Source organism: Quercus lobata, chromosome 4 (genome assembly GCF_001633185.2).
Source record: "Quercus lobata isolate SW786 chromosome 4, ValleyOak3.0 Primary Assembly, whole genome shotgun sequence".
Lineage (NCBI taxonomy): Eukaryota > Viridiplantae > Streptophyta > Magnoliopsida > Fagales > Fagaceae > Quercus > Quercus lobata.
This window is the reverse complement of record NC_044907.1, coordinates 53,638,873-53,653,752: the sequence shown is the minus strand read 5'-3', so window position 1 is coordinate 53,653,752 and position 14,880 is coordinate 53,638,873. Positions and strand designations below refer to the sequence as shown.

Genomic DNA, 14,880 nt, shown 5'->3' with positions numbered 1-14,880 from the left:
GAGTTGGGATTTTTTGATGTATATGTTGTAGCACAGTGGTTTCTCAGAGAAATGGAGAAAATGGATAAGGTATTGCATTTCAACTGTAAATTTTTCCATCCTGATCAACGGTAGCCCAACTGATTTCTTTGGAAGTTCTAGGGGGCTTTGGCAAGGGGATCCTTTATCTCCATTGTTGTTTGATATTGTGATGGAGGCATTAAGTCGTATGTTGGATATGGCTACCTCCGCTAGGGAATTCTCAGGCTTTTCTGTGGGTAGTACGGCTGGTCAATCAGTGATGGTGTCTCACCTTTTATTTGCAGATGACACTCTGATTTGTTGTGATGCTGAACCTTCTCAAATTGCTAATTTGAGGGTGATTCTTGCTAGATTTGAGGAGGTGTCAGGGCTTCATATTAATTTGGGGAAATCCGAGTTAGTACTTTTTGGTGGGGTACCCAATTTGAAGGTTTTGGTGGGTCTGTTGGGGTGTGGGCAATCTTCTCTACCCTTGAAATATTTGGGCCTTCCATTAGGTGCAAAATTTAAGGACTTATCTGTTTGGAATTCTATCCTAGAGAGAATGGAGAGGAGATTAGCAGGTTGGAAGAGAATGTATTTATCTAAAGGGGGTAAGGTGACACTCATTAAAAGCTCACTATCTTCTTTACCTACATATTTTCTTTCCCTTCTTCCTTTACCAAGTAAGGTGGCTAAGCGTATGGAGAAATTACAGAGAGATTTTTTGTGGAATGGGATTGGAGGTGAACCTAAAATTCATTTACTTAATTGGGCCAAGGTTTATAGGCCTTTACAGGTTGGGGGGTTGGGTATTAGACAGTTGGGTACCTTTAATTTTGCTTTACTAGGTAAATGGTTGTGGAGGTATGGCTCGGAGACTGATGCTTTATGGAGGAGGCTTATAGAGGCTAAATATGGGAACATTTGGGGTGGTTGGTGTACGAAGCAGGTGACAAGTCCTTATAGGGTCAGCTTGTGGAGATACATTAGAAGTGGCTGGTTGAACTTCTCTAAACTTCTTGTTTATGATGTAGGGGACGGTACTAGAGTGAAATTTTGGAAGCATGTGTGGTGTGGGGATTGTACCCTCCAAAAGGCCTTTCTGGAGCTTTATTGTCTTAGTAGGTCAAAGGATTCCTCGGTGGCTGAAGTTATGGGTTGGTCGACTGGGAGATTTCACTGGAATGTGCAATTTCGTCGTCCACCACAAGATTGGAAAGAAGAAGCCTTTGATCGGTTTATGGAGTTGGTATATTCTTCGTCAGTGCGGGGGTTTGGCCCAGATATGGTTTGTTGGAAGCCTACAAGGAATAGAGGTCTTGAGGTTAGAAGTTATTATAGTTCCTTCTACCCTCCTAATCTTGTTTCCTTTCCATGGAAAATGATATGGCAATCGAAGGTTCCTCCAAGGGTAGCTTTCTTTTCTTGGTCTGCTTCCTTAGATAAGATCTTAACAACAGATAACTTTCGTAAAGGCGAGTGATAGTGCTTGACTGGTGCTATATGTGTAAGAGGTGTGGGGAGTCGGTGGATCATCTTCTACTTCATTGTTCCATAGCTTGGGAGTTGTGGTCTTTGGTTTTCTGCTTGTTTGGTATTCAATGGGTTATGCCTCATACTGTTCTTGAGTTGTTTGAGGCTTGGCAAGGAAAGTTTGCGCGACATCATCACATTGATGTTTGGAAATTAGTGCCTCACTGCTTGATTTGGTGCATTTGGCGTGAAAGGAATGCTAGAAGCTTTGAGGGTTGTGAATGCTCTTTGCTGGAGATTAAATCCTTTTTCTTACGCACTCTCTTTGAATGGAGTGTAATTTTTTCTCATTTTTCTTGTTCTTCCTTTTCTATTTTTCTTGACCGTTGTTCTTTTGTTTCTTGATTTGTGTCCCCATAGTACATCCCCAATGTACTCGGTTTGACAATTTTTTATTATTAATAATACTCTTACGTTATTTATCAAAAAAAAAAAAAAAAAAAAGAATGTCCAAACGCTTCGTGTGATAAAAACAAAATGGGTATATTTTCTTTTCTTTTTTTGCTAAATAACTAAATGCGTATATGAATTATGTGGTATTGGGTAAATTAAATTTAGCTTAACCAGTAAAGTTTTTTATTATCAAATAAAATTTTTGGATTTGAAACTTGCCTACACCAAAAAAATAAAATAAAATAAAATAACCCGTGCATATGCCGGTACAATTATACATATATATATAGATCCAAATTATACTCTTTTCTATTTTTTATTTTTTTATTTCTTTTGTATATATACACAAGTTTGCTCTTTCAAAAATTTTTTTTTTTATTGGGCTTTTTATGATTTATTTATATTAGAATCTTCGTCTTTTGCACCTCATTAACTCTCCTAGAACAAAAATTTTTAAAAGTTACATAGGATACATGGCACAAAATTAGACAACAATTGGAATCCAATTTAGAACCTAATTTGATTTTCTCTCAACTTTACCTATACCTATCTATATAAATATATATATATATATAAATATATATATATATATATATTAGCTTATTACATGGCATACATGCTACATAACATTGGTGACTTCATATTACAATTCCCTCATAGGACCATGAATCAGTTGAATGACCAGAACCAAAATCCACTAACATTCCCCCCCCCCCCCCCCTTTTTTTTGGCTGAATAAATCCACTAACCTTTAGTACATAAATCCTGCTAACCTCTCTAATCAAAGTTCCTTTATTGTGGATTCAAATAGCTCTAACCAACAGTTCCTCAAGATAGAAAGGAGAGAATTTCTGAATTTATTTGTTGTATACCTTGAGTGATACAGTAAGATTTTCATTCATCTATGTGAAATTGATAATCAATAATTCAATAGGACACAATATAGTGAGAGACAGCTATTTCAGCTTCTTGCTGAAGTCAGAGAGCTCAAGAAGATGAATCCTTGGAATGGTAGCCGCTTCCTCTCTCTCTTTCTGAGTGTTGTACCCCCAATCCCCTGCTCCAGGTAATCCAGCTTAGCATTTTAACCCCCACCCCAACAATTTTACCAAAATAATTCACAATATAGAAACCATTCATGGGATACTAATCACAGGGGAGAGAGAGAGAGAGAGTACCTAGATATAAATTCCACCCATCTAGTTCAGGCTCCTTAATGACATTCTTTAAGGTTGCAAGTCGATCTTCCACAAAGCTGGTTAAAATAGAGTGGGATTGATTTCAGATCAGTTGAACATTTGCAGACAAATAGCAATGAGGTGCTCAAGTATATAAGCAACATGAATATTACAATCGAAAACTGCATTTCATGTGTTTTATTTAACAGACCATTTAAGCAGAAAAATATCTTACTGCAATCTCAGTCCTTGGTGCTCTGGTTTCTTTTGAAGCTGCTTCAGCACTTCTACCTTGGGACTGGAAAGAGTATTTAGTATACCAGGGAAGGGAAAAAGATGAAATCAAAAAAGGACATAAAAACCTGTCCAAGCGTCAAAGAAATACAAACAATTTCCTAAGCCATAGAAAGAAAACTCTTACTAACCCAGTTCCAAGGCCATATATTCTTTCAGGCGGTATTGTTACTCCTGCAAGCTCTTGCAGTAAAGCATCTGCAAATCGGCTCTGAAATAGGAAAGAGAGAGTGGTAGATGACACATGAAAAAAAATTTTGCATTTTCTAAGAATGAAACTTGCAAGTTTATGTCTTGACAAATAGGAAGATCAATCCAAACAGAAATATGAGGCATTGGAATGGCTCTAATGCCAAAAGTAGTGTCTCCCTTATCAAAAAATAAATAAAGAAAGGAAGAAAAAGAAATATACCATACCTGTTTTGTGGTCACTATATACAACCTTGAGCTTGCAAATTTCAATGCATCAGGAACACCTGGATAGAATCTGGAGAAACGCATCAAAAGATCAATTTTGGGGATCTCTTTTGCCAAGAGTAGTAAAATATTTATGTGACATGGTTTATAATATGAAAATTTGGTGCAGACTACTAGAACTCCATTAGGCTTTACAGTTCTAATCCACTTTCTAAAATTTAGCAAGCGTATGCTAGGCTCAGCTTGTCATGGCTTCACTTCTATGTAAGGATGAAATTTACTAAAACAGAAACAGTTTTACATGCTAGCCTCTGAGTACACAGGAAGTATATTACAACAGTCTAGTAAAATCAGCAAAACAAGCACAAATCCAAAAATTCAACCAGCAAGGAAAAGGAAAGACCACTCATCATGAACATCCAATCATACAAAGATTGCAAGAAAAATCGTTTCATGTCCAGAATGGAATGTTCCTAACCCTGAAAAATGCGATGATTTTGCTCTCTCCAAACAGTCCACATGAGACATGGTGGGATAGCCCCCCAAATAACCACAGCTCAACGACGACCGAAACCCCCTTTCCAACATTCCAGCAACTCCCCCACTAGTTTTGGCATCACCCAAGAAACACCAAACAAGCATAATACAAAAGAACATAAGCTAGTCGCATAGGTGCAATGTGATTCACAGATTCCTCACAACACAAATATTCCTCCTTTTCAAATTATCCAATGTAAAAATCTTCCCCTTAGCTGCAGAATGAAGAAAGAAAGAAAGGGGTGCGACATGAGGACTTCCCAGTAGGTCACCCATCCTAGTACTACTCACACCCCCAACACACTTAACTGTACTTGGCATCACTATCATATACTAGTAGCCAAACATAGTTACATGAAATGATCTAATTTGATATAACAAAAGCCAGCATAAACTTGCATGCATATAATGATATTTCATTAGTATTCATTTTCTGCATTATTAAAAATAAAATAAATAAACTACAAAAAGGAAAACTTATCTCAATAAACTCATAGAAGAGATGCCAATTATCCAACTTGCATACATTTCCAACCATAATCAGTATGCTTCATTTCTTTTAAATACATTGCTAAAGTTGTAGATTATCCCCTGAATGCAACTTCCAATAACCTCATAAAGCATGCCAACACCACTAGCATAAAAGCCAAAATGGTTCAAAACACAAACTTAGAAAGCTCTGTCAAAAAATGCCTATGATCCAACAGATGCTTATATTCAAGTATAACCAGTGTGCTTCATTTCTAAAAAGAATTGCCTCCTTGTACAATATCTCCACAACTTTTTTCAAAAAGTTTAATCAGCTCCTATAAAGTCTTCAAAAAAATTTTGGGGGGGGGGGGGGGTGCGCGCCGCTATAAATTGAATTTATGTTTACTTAATATCATATAAAAGGTACCATATCTCTATTGCTTTACTTTTTGTGCACCATGTGTTGCATGATTGATCCCATCTCTTACCTATTTGCACTAACCCAAGTTGCCAAGTCCTTCTCCATCCATTCGTCCCTGACCTTTCCGAAAAGATCTACTAGATCATCTCTATTCTCAGCCCATTCTTCCATAATTACAGGTTTTAACTTTGACCAGTTCTCCAATATACCCTCAACTGTGAGTCCCTCTGCAACCTAGCAGATAGAAGCATGATCATCATACAGTCTAAGATATTTGCAGACTGGCGCTAATGTGATCAATAATAAATCGGAAATGATAACATGAGTTTCCATATGCAATGAATAATTCATGTCAGAATTGAGTGGATATATACTCACCGTGGACTTCTGGATGGAAGGTATTCTCATCTCCAATAATAACCTCACAAGTAAGAGGTTTTCATATCCAGTTTCCACTACAGGTCGCACCTGCCATGGTATAAGACATGACTCAATTTGGACATCACAATTATTGGATTTTTCATCTTTTCCATTTCAAAAAAATAAAGAAATTTTTTTTAATAGTATTAGCCTCTTGTTATTAAAGAAGTTTCCATAATTACAAACACAAATTGATGAGTATGTCCTATTCTTCAAAGTATGCCAATTGAGCACTTATATACAAGACCATGATGTGAAGCACTGATAAAAAGCTTCTTAAAATTGATGATAAAAACTTCCACAACACATAGTAAACTGTCATAACATGTGTGAGGAAGTATTCATTTTCTTTATTCAAAGTGATAGTGTAGTAGAGAAAAACAGAAAACCATTGATTAAACTCTGTGTCTCACCTAGGAATTGTTCAGGAAATCAATTTGGCAATCACTGAACAAAGAGGATAGAGATAGAAATCTTTGTTTAAAGTGAGAAAATGATGACATCAAAGCTAATTACCTGGGTGAAATACAAAGTTTTATCAATGATTTTCTTGATTTTTTTTTTTTTTAACTACTTTGTTACTGTCCAAAATAACATAAATGAATAAAACTAAAAAGACAAAGAAGAGTTTCAATTGAAGCAGTTCATAAGTTTGGGACTGACCCAATTGTGGAATCAAAGAATTAACTTTATTTATTCTTTAAAACCGAAACACCCACTTTAAAAAAAAAAAAAAAAAAAAAAAAAAAACTCAAATTCTAGTGGAATTAGATAATTTAAAGTTTCTTTTATTTTTATTTTTCCAGCTAAATAATACATGGATATAAATTAAAAGTACAAAAAAAAAAACAATAAAAGCAAAGGAGCTCACTTACTTTATACATTTGATCAACAATCCAATCCTCCGTGGTTGAATCCACGCCGTCAAATAAAGCAGGCCATCTAACTCTAGCAGCCTACAAGCATTCAAAAAAATAAATAAATAAATAAGTAACTAAAAAAAAGTACATGGTCAAATTTATCTGATTTCCCAGAAAATAAACAAAGAATTTATGAGAGAGAGAGAGAGAGAGAGTTCTGGACCTTGACTGCAGAGAGAGAGCTCTCTCCGCAGCTATCGCAGAGAACTCCATCGAAGTCTAAGGCATACAGATCCCCCATTATTTCTTCTTCTTCTTGCAATTTGTTTTTTTCTTTTTTCTTTTTTCTTTTGGTTGAGATAAAGTAATTTTGATTACCCGCCACCCACCCAAACAGTGCTCATTCCGTGTCGCCTACTTCTCTAGCCTCTTCCGTTTGGGAAGACGACAGGTAGCACTAGGCTTTGGATTTTTAGCTATGAAATATTCAAATTTCAAATATCACTATCACTGTTATTTTCATTTTTTTTTAATCTGATTTTTTATTCAACTATAAGTTAACTGAAACTAAGGGTGACAAAATCAACCTAAATCCATTTGACCATCCAAATTCGTCCACTTAAATGAGACTCAAACCCACCTAATTATTAATTAGGTTAAATGGGTATTAACCCAATTAATATTAATATTTATTAAGTTTTAATTGGGTATCCAATTAGACCCAATTATGATCCAACTATTATTTTTACAAATCACCCAACTCTAAAATGCCCAAAAATCACTAAAATTACCAAAATACCCCTTCAACTTAAAAAATGACCAAAATAACACCTAAACCTAAAAATAACCGAAATACTCCTAAAACCTAAAAAAAAAGGACCAAAATACCCCCTTAAACCTATAAAAAGACCAAAATACTCTCAAAACCTAAAAATTACCAAAATAACCCCAAAACCTACAAAATGACCAAAATACCCCCGAAACCCAAAAATGACCAAAATACCCCTAAAACTTAAAAATTACCAAAATAACCACAAAACCTTAAAATTACCAAAATACCCCCAAAACCCAAAAAATGACCAAAATAACCCCAAATCCCAAAAATTAACCAAAATACCCCCAAAATCTAAAAATTACCAGAATAACCCCAAAACCTACAAAATGACCAAAATACCTCCGAAACCCAAAAAATGACCAAAATACCCCTGAAACCCAAAAAATGACCCAAATACCCCACCCAAAACCAAAAAATGACCAAAATACCCCCGAAACCCCAAAAAATGACCAAAATACCATCGAAACCCAAAAATTACCAAAATACCCCCGAAATCCAAAAAATTACCAAAATACCCCTGAAACCTAAAAATTACCAAAATACCCCTAAAATCCAAAAAATGACCAAAATACCCCCGAAACCTAAAAATTACCAAAATTCCTCTGAAACCTAAAAAATTAGCCAAAATAACCCCAAAGCCTAAAAAATGACCAAAAATAACCCCCAAAAACTAAAAAATGACCAAAATACCCCCGAAACCTTAAAATGACAAAAATAACCTCGAAACTTAAAAAATGACCAAAATAACCCCGAAGCCTAAAAATTGATCAAAATAGTCTAGAAACCTAAAAATGACCAAAACTCAGTCTGAAACCATATTGTAATTGAATTCATTATCACATGATATGATTCAATAATGATTTTATTTTCATATTTTTGTTGGCTTAATTCCATATTAAATCTACTTTAATTTTCATGTATTTTTGGAATTACATTATAATTGGGTAGAGCACTCCTTAGTTATTGTGGCTAATTGAAGAGCTTTGCTCCCGCAAGATATTTGCATGGATATGGACATGTGGCAAAAAAAGAGCAAACTTCTTATACGCAACTTGTGACTTGCTTGAGGGACAAAATTCCAACTCCTTATTCTTATCATTTTTTTGGCTAAGCAAAAAACAAAACAAAAAAAAAAACAAAAAAAAAAAAAGAGAAAAATGAAGTGTGAGTCTTGACTTACCCTGATCTGATAGTTAATTGATATGATAGTAACCACCACAACCACAACAGCAAAGTTGAAGACATAGTTCACACTAAGGTTGGGTTCCACCAATTTCGTGAAGAGAAACAGCAAATTGTGGGGGAAATCCTACAAGGAATTGTTACTCTTATTGCTAGGAAATTATCTCACAACAACAATGATCAATATATTCATAGACACACTAACTACAAGAAAAATCCATTTTGATGGATTTTATTAATTTGGAAGAGTATTTTAATTTTTGGAAGATTTGTGATGAAAAAAAAGTATAGCTTTCATCTAGTAAATTGGACAATGAAGTAGAGGAATGGTCGGAAGACATTCAAATTGACTGAAAGCATCGAGGTAAGCATCTAATTCACTCTTGGAAAAGAATGAAAAGGGTGTTAATTGATTTATGGTTTCCTAATGACTATTATGATATACTAGATTACACAAGTATTGATTATAAATTTATATATCCATATGAAAAGCAATATGTTCAAAACATGAAAGGTCAACCACAAAACCAAAATTATCATAGCGAAGTCTATGTGTCAAGAAAAGACGAGTTTGAAAGTTGACAAGAAGCAGCCAGTTTCTAAAGAAAATTTTGAAGTGGTTAAAAAAGATCAAGAATTGCAACAAGTTGTTGAATTGAAGCTTGAAGATATCACTTGTCAAAAATTTGATGAAGAGATATAAAAAAAGAAGGTTGAGTTGATTGTGGATAATGACAAAAATCAAGATATGGTAATTATCGAGAATATTGCAAAAGATCCAATTGAGGTCAAATATGAGGATGAGTCCACAACACACAATCCCCAGGTTTCAGTTGATTTTTTGAAGATGACCATACAATATGTTGATTTTCTTGGAGTAGAAAATTATAATTTTATTATCAACCCTTTGTTGATTGATGTTGCAAATAAATTGAAGGTAGATGAGAAGAAATTTTATTCTACGCTTTATGAACAATTCAAGTTTCAAAATCAGATCAAGTTATTAAAGCATTCAAAGTATTTGTTTATTTGCAGTAGAAGATTTTAGATTTCGACTATCAACTCGAGGACGAGTTTGTTTCAAGTGTAGGGGTCTGATGTAGGACACAATTTACTATTTAATTATTATAATTTATTATTTTTGTTATTTTTATATAATTTTTATTATTTTAGGTTTAGGGTATTTATTTCCTTGTTTTATGTATTTTTAATATTGTTTAGTCAAATTAGGATTTTATATGCTTTCGTAGCTATCTTAGGGTTTCCTAACTGCCTTAAGTTTTCTAGCCATCCTAGGTTTTTTTTTTCAACTATTTAAACACATTGTAGACTCCAAAGGTAATTCATTTTTTGAAATTAAATACAGACTTTGTCTATTTATTTCTCTTATGGATTCCAGAACCCTATCATCTTGTGGATTCAAGAAACCTCTTATGAATTTGAACTTTAGTTTGGTTTCTATTCCATCAAAGAAAGTATTGTGTGTTTTCTTCAGGCTTCCATGATATTAGTGCAAGTGCCTGCGACGAGTGGATTCCTCATGGGAAGTACGCCTTAGCCTAGGATGGACTAGGTGGAGGGTAAAAATGGAGTCACAACCTAAATTAGGTTTAGGAACCATATATATAGCACCATTGTAGGACTGGTATTTATCAGAGCATATGTCCGGAATTTAGGTATAGGGATGGAAAGGTATTAGGCACCCAACCCCACCTAACCCGTAGGTCAGTCTCCTCTCATTGTGTTCCAAATCTTAATCCCATCAAAGGATCTTCTAATAGGTTATTTTAAACTCTCTCTCTCTCTCACACACACACACTAACATTCATCTAAACACACAACATGACTTATTATCCCAAAAGCCTAGCATTCATTTATCATGGCATTCTCAATCATTTATCTAAGGGCAGGTAGCATATCAAGGTAGTAACATCGCCTGGTATCAAGCAAGCATTCAAGCAATTGATGATCACATTCCTTACTCTCTTTTTATTTTATTATTTTTAGTTAATATGGTACTAGGTTTAATAATGAATTTACTAATACAGAATCTAACAATACAGGTGAAGGTTAACCATGTGGCTAGACAATCTTGGGTACCTAACACCTTCACGGGAACATACCATAACTCTAGACATAGTTTAAACTAGTTCCTTTGCATATGATGGTCAAATGATTCTCAACTTACACAAAACCAAGTGACGACTCCATCTCTCTATCTTGGAATAGTCTGCCCTTTCACTTTATACTTTTAGAATTTCAAATGTTTATTTTTATGTCTGTTGTTATGTTTGTGTTCGTAATATTGTTTATGTTTTTTGTTTATATTATGCATTATTGAATCTTGGGTAATTGCACTCCCCTTCCCTAATGTGGTGCCACGCACCAATTAGGATATTAAATTAATTTAGCATGAGTGGTATATGCTTAGTAACTATTTAATCCTAAGTAAGTTAGTTTAAAAGTCAAGTTAGAAGACAAGATGCTTAATTAATGGTATGGTATATAAGTTACAATAATGTAATACCTATGTTATATATATTTATATGTATGTGGTAACTTAGTAAAATACCTTAATATAGGTATATAGTAATTAGGTGTGATGCTTAATATATTATAACATGGTTAAGGTTGTAAATAGGTAGTTAAGAGGAGGATATAGTGGTAATTTCACCTATACATGCAACCAATTGAAATTCAACACATGTTATCCTCTTAAACCCAAAGACCAATACTTGGACCAATCTTGTTAGGACACTTACCTTGCTTGCTATGCATGTGAGACATATAGCAATGCCATTAATAACCACCTAACCCCACCCCACTAATCTCCTAGCTGGTCAAACAAACCAAAAATTTTCACATCATTTTGCTCTCATTCCTATTAAGGAAGAACTAGAAACACAAGCTCTCATACTTCGGTTCCAGCAATATCAAAGGAGAAAATCCTCTATTTTCCTTGATTACTCACCAAAAAATCTTCAAGGTAAGGTGATTTAGCTCAAGCTCTTCCAAGAATTTAAGTTTCGGTAAGAAAATAGTAGGATTATTTGCTTCCAACCTTAAAATTCTTAGGGTTCACAACAGATTTTCAGTTATGTATTTTTTTTAATTAGGGTTGAGTTGATGAGCTTTGTTTAAGTTATATGTGCAAAGATTAATTTGCTTTGTAAGGATGGACCTTATGTGGATTTCATACTAATCATAACAATGATTGGTTTATTTCCTTGGTATTGCATGGCACATATTGCTTGAGTTGATAATGTTAGGATTGCACATAAGGCTGTAACATGGTATATGAATATTAAGGAATGTCAAATAGGTTTGGTAGGCTCTAAAAGAAAGAAACAAAATTTAGTACTTTCTTCCTATATACCTTAGTTCCTTAAGAAGTTGGTCCATATGAATAATTTATATTGCATTTGTACATGAGAATAGGAACTATTATGGCTATATTCCCTTAGTTACCAAATTCACTTGTATTCACCTTCTAATTTGAGGGAATTCTCCTTTAGATATATGAAATCGATAGTTTAAATTACTATGTTGAACATGATAGTGGCCAATGTGCTTTGTATACATAAGTGAATATATGAGTATGTTTAAAGTTTCTAAATTAAGTGGGTAAAGTTTTAAAATTCTAGTTTTCTTAATAGTCATGTGCAAATGTAATTGTTAGGAAGTAGATGTATAATTGATTGTATTGCACTTTGGATGTTCTATATGCATTTGGGATGCTTGGAACATATTGTGTGGGGTTTAGTAAGGGCTAAGAACAGCTAGTTAACTTGGAGTTAAATGAAAAACTAAGACTTTTAAGTTAAGTGTTAATTAGCTCTTTTTATTTATTTCTAGGAGCAGGAAAGCATAGGGAAGGTCCATTCATTGCTTGAGACTCTTGGTACACAGCTGCTGATCGATGTAAGGGATATGCCATGAAAATCAATAGTTCATGTTTTCAATACAGTATATGTATGTATGTTTTATCAATGCTTTTACTAAAATTAGAATTGATACTCTTTTGCAGAAGAATATTATGCTCAGAAATAGACTTAGCAAGATTTTAGTTATGACAGTTTTTTAGAAACTAGCTGTGGATATGCTATGAACTCTAAGCCTAGTAAGGCAAGAGGTAGGTTTAAAGATAAATGCATGATTTATTTTAAAAACAAAGAAAATGTTTTGAGTGCGATGGCCTTGAAGATTGACACCATAGTGCCATGTGGGGACAGTGGTCCTTGTAAACTGGCAGCCTTAAGCCTCGAGGGGTTCTATTCCCTAAAGACTAGCAACATTTTAGGCCACTAGGGGCTGTATTCCCTAAAGACATGGTAACCTAGGCCATGAGGGGATCAAAGGGTCTCTAAAGACTGGTAAGCAGTAATGCCACAAGAGGATCTTCGGATCTTTGAAGAGTGGCAACCATTAGGTCACGAGAGGCAAAATTTCAAAGATAAAGTACAGTTACATGTTCCATATAGTTTTGCAATATTATGCAATAGAATGAGTATGTTTTTCTTCAGAACAGATTGGGGAACATGCTATGTTTATATATAATGGAATCATGCTATATGTTCAAATTTAAGCAGTAAATTGTGCCTTGCAGTTTATCAGATACTATGTTCATCAATATAATATTTATATATTCAAAAAGCTCATGAAATCCTTTTAGCATTAACTATTTATAAGCAAGTCATATCCACATGGAAATATTTTGTTTATCATACATCCATGCATACTATTAAATCTTCATGTCATACCTCCCTTACCTAAGCAAATTGATTGCTTAGTTTTGCAGGAAGTTCTTTAGTGCAACCCTAAGAGCCTCAACATGGAGAAGCAGTATTTTTGTACATATGGCTAGTTTTATATAGTCTCCCTACTATTTTGTGTGTGTGTGTGTATAGCAAAAGTGATATATATGTATAAATAGTATTCCGCTATATTAGGATGATTTTTTCCATATGATATTATGGTTTTGTATAAACAAGTTAAAGATGCTCTGATTATAATCACTTCCTATAGGCAAACAAGCTTATCTGTATAAGTTAAAGATGTTCTGATTATAATCACTTTCTATAGGCAAACAAGCTTATCTGTATATTTTGAGTTGATAAGGAGTATGTTTTATGATGTTAAGAAATTTCCAAGCAGAAATCAACACAGCAGCGAAGTATAATTTGTTGACCTATTAGTTCTACTAAGATTATAAAAATAAATAAATTCATAAATTAATAATAATAATAATAATAATGAAATTAAATTAAATTAAATTATACTTTTTGTAGTTGGTTTGTATTAATATCAGACTTGATATTAGAATGTCGATCCATCCTAGATCAGGGTGTGACACTTAAAGTTTGTGGAAATGACACTCTACCCAAAACTTGAAGGGAAAAAACAATTTTCCCCCTGACATCCAATTGATCAAACTTTGTTAAATTAATATTCAAAATGTTGTGTACTAACCTGCCATTTGCTTAAGGCCAGGTTTCCAAAATTATCTTATTTCATAATTAAAATTTATTGCTTTTAATTTTTTAATTAAAGTGTTTTGAATTTTTCTTATAATTAAAATACACTCCATATAACAACCAAAATACACTCAAAATATCTAAAATTGACAAAATACCCCTAAAACCTCTAAAATGTCCAAAATGTCCCTAAACCTCTAAAATGACCAAAATACCCCAAAACCTCTAAAACGACCAAATATCTAAAATGAAAAAAGTACCCTAAAGGTATTTTGGTCATTTTAGAGGTTTCATGGTTTTTTTTTTTTTTTTTTTAATCATTTTAGAGGTTTTATGGGTATTTTTGATCATTTTGAAGTATTTAAGGGTACTTTGGTCATTTTAGAGATTTATATATATTTTGGTCATTTTAAAAGTTTCATGGTTTCTTTTTTCGTTTTAAGGTTTCAGTATATTTTTTTATTACCCCAATGCCAATGCCATTTAAGAACCTTCCCATAAATAATGATTCCTAGGTCTCAACTAGGATGATGAGCTATCATGTTATATAAATTATTTTACCCGCTTGAATTGTCCACTTTTTACTTATGTTATCTCTTACCGAGGAGCAAAGCAAAATACCCAAAATTGCTGCAGAATTGATGTAATATATTGAGCTTAATGTATCCAAGAACTCTATCTACCATTCTTACATCTCATTCCTAACAAAACAACAAATACATAAATCGATGTGTTTGCTTGATATGCTTTTGATTATAGAAATAAAATGTATTTTGAAAACTTATAAATGAAATAAAAAAGAGAGAAAAAAAATGTTACTAGCATCGTCTTTTTAAAAAAACATGTTATAGGTTATTATTTT

General features: G+C 33.5%; 1 protein-coding gene and 1 long non-coding RNA gene across 2 annotated transcripts; one reads left to right on the top strand and one right to left on the bottom strand.

The window, feature by feature from the left end:
* Nucleotides 1-2,665: 2,665 nt before the first annotated feature.
* LOC115983233 lies at nucleotides 2,666-6,987 on the bottom strand. Its single transcript, XM_031105872.1, has 9 exons — nucleotides 6,751-6,987; nucleotides 6,543-6,623; nucleotides 5,626-5,715; nucleotides 5,315-5,481; nucleotides 3,819-3,888; nucleotides 3,533-3,612; nucleotides 3,343-3,405; nucleotides 3,108-3,184; nucleotides 2,666-2,986 (listed from the first exon to the last, which is right to left on the bottom strand). The coding sequence occupies exons 1-9, from the start codon at nucleotides 6,826-6,828 to the stop codon at nucleotides 2,886-2,888; spliced, it is 807 nt and encodes a 268-aa protein (XP_030961732.1). The 5' UTR covers nucleotides 6,829-6,987; the 3' UTR covers nucleotides 2,666-2,885.
* A 4,407-nt stretch (nucleotides 6,988-11,394) lies between these two features.
* On the top strand, nucleotides 11,395-13,546 carry LOC115983869. The gene is made up of 3 exons (XR_004090281.1): nucleotides 11,395-11,530; nucleotides 12,400-12,465; nucleotides 13,335-13,546. It is a non-coding gene; the product is annotated as an uncharacterized LOC115983869 (long non-coding RNA).
* The last annotated feature ends 1,334 nt before the right edge of the window (nucleotides 13,547-14,880 follow it).

Excerpts from the sequence above, each read along its gene's own strand:
- LOC115983233 (XM_031105872.1), bottom strand. The coding sequence starts at position 6,828 with ATGGGGGATCTGTATGCCTTAGACTTCGATGGAGTTCTCTGCGATAGC. Across the intron at positions 3,406-3,532 it reads ATATATGGCCTTGGAACTGG|TCCCAAGGTAGAAGTGCTGA; the intron begins GTTAGTAAGAGT and ends TACTCTTTCCAG. Across the intron at positions 2,987-3,107 it reads TGGGTGGAATTTATATCTAG|GGGATTGGGGGTACAACACT; the intron begins GTACTCTCTCTC and ends TACCTGGAGCAG.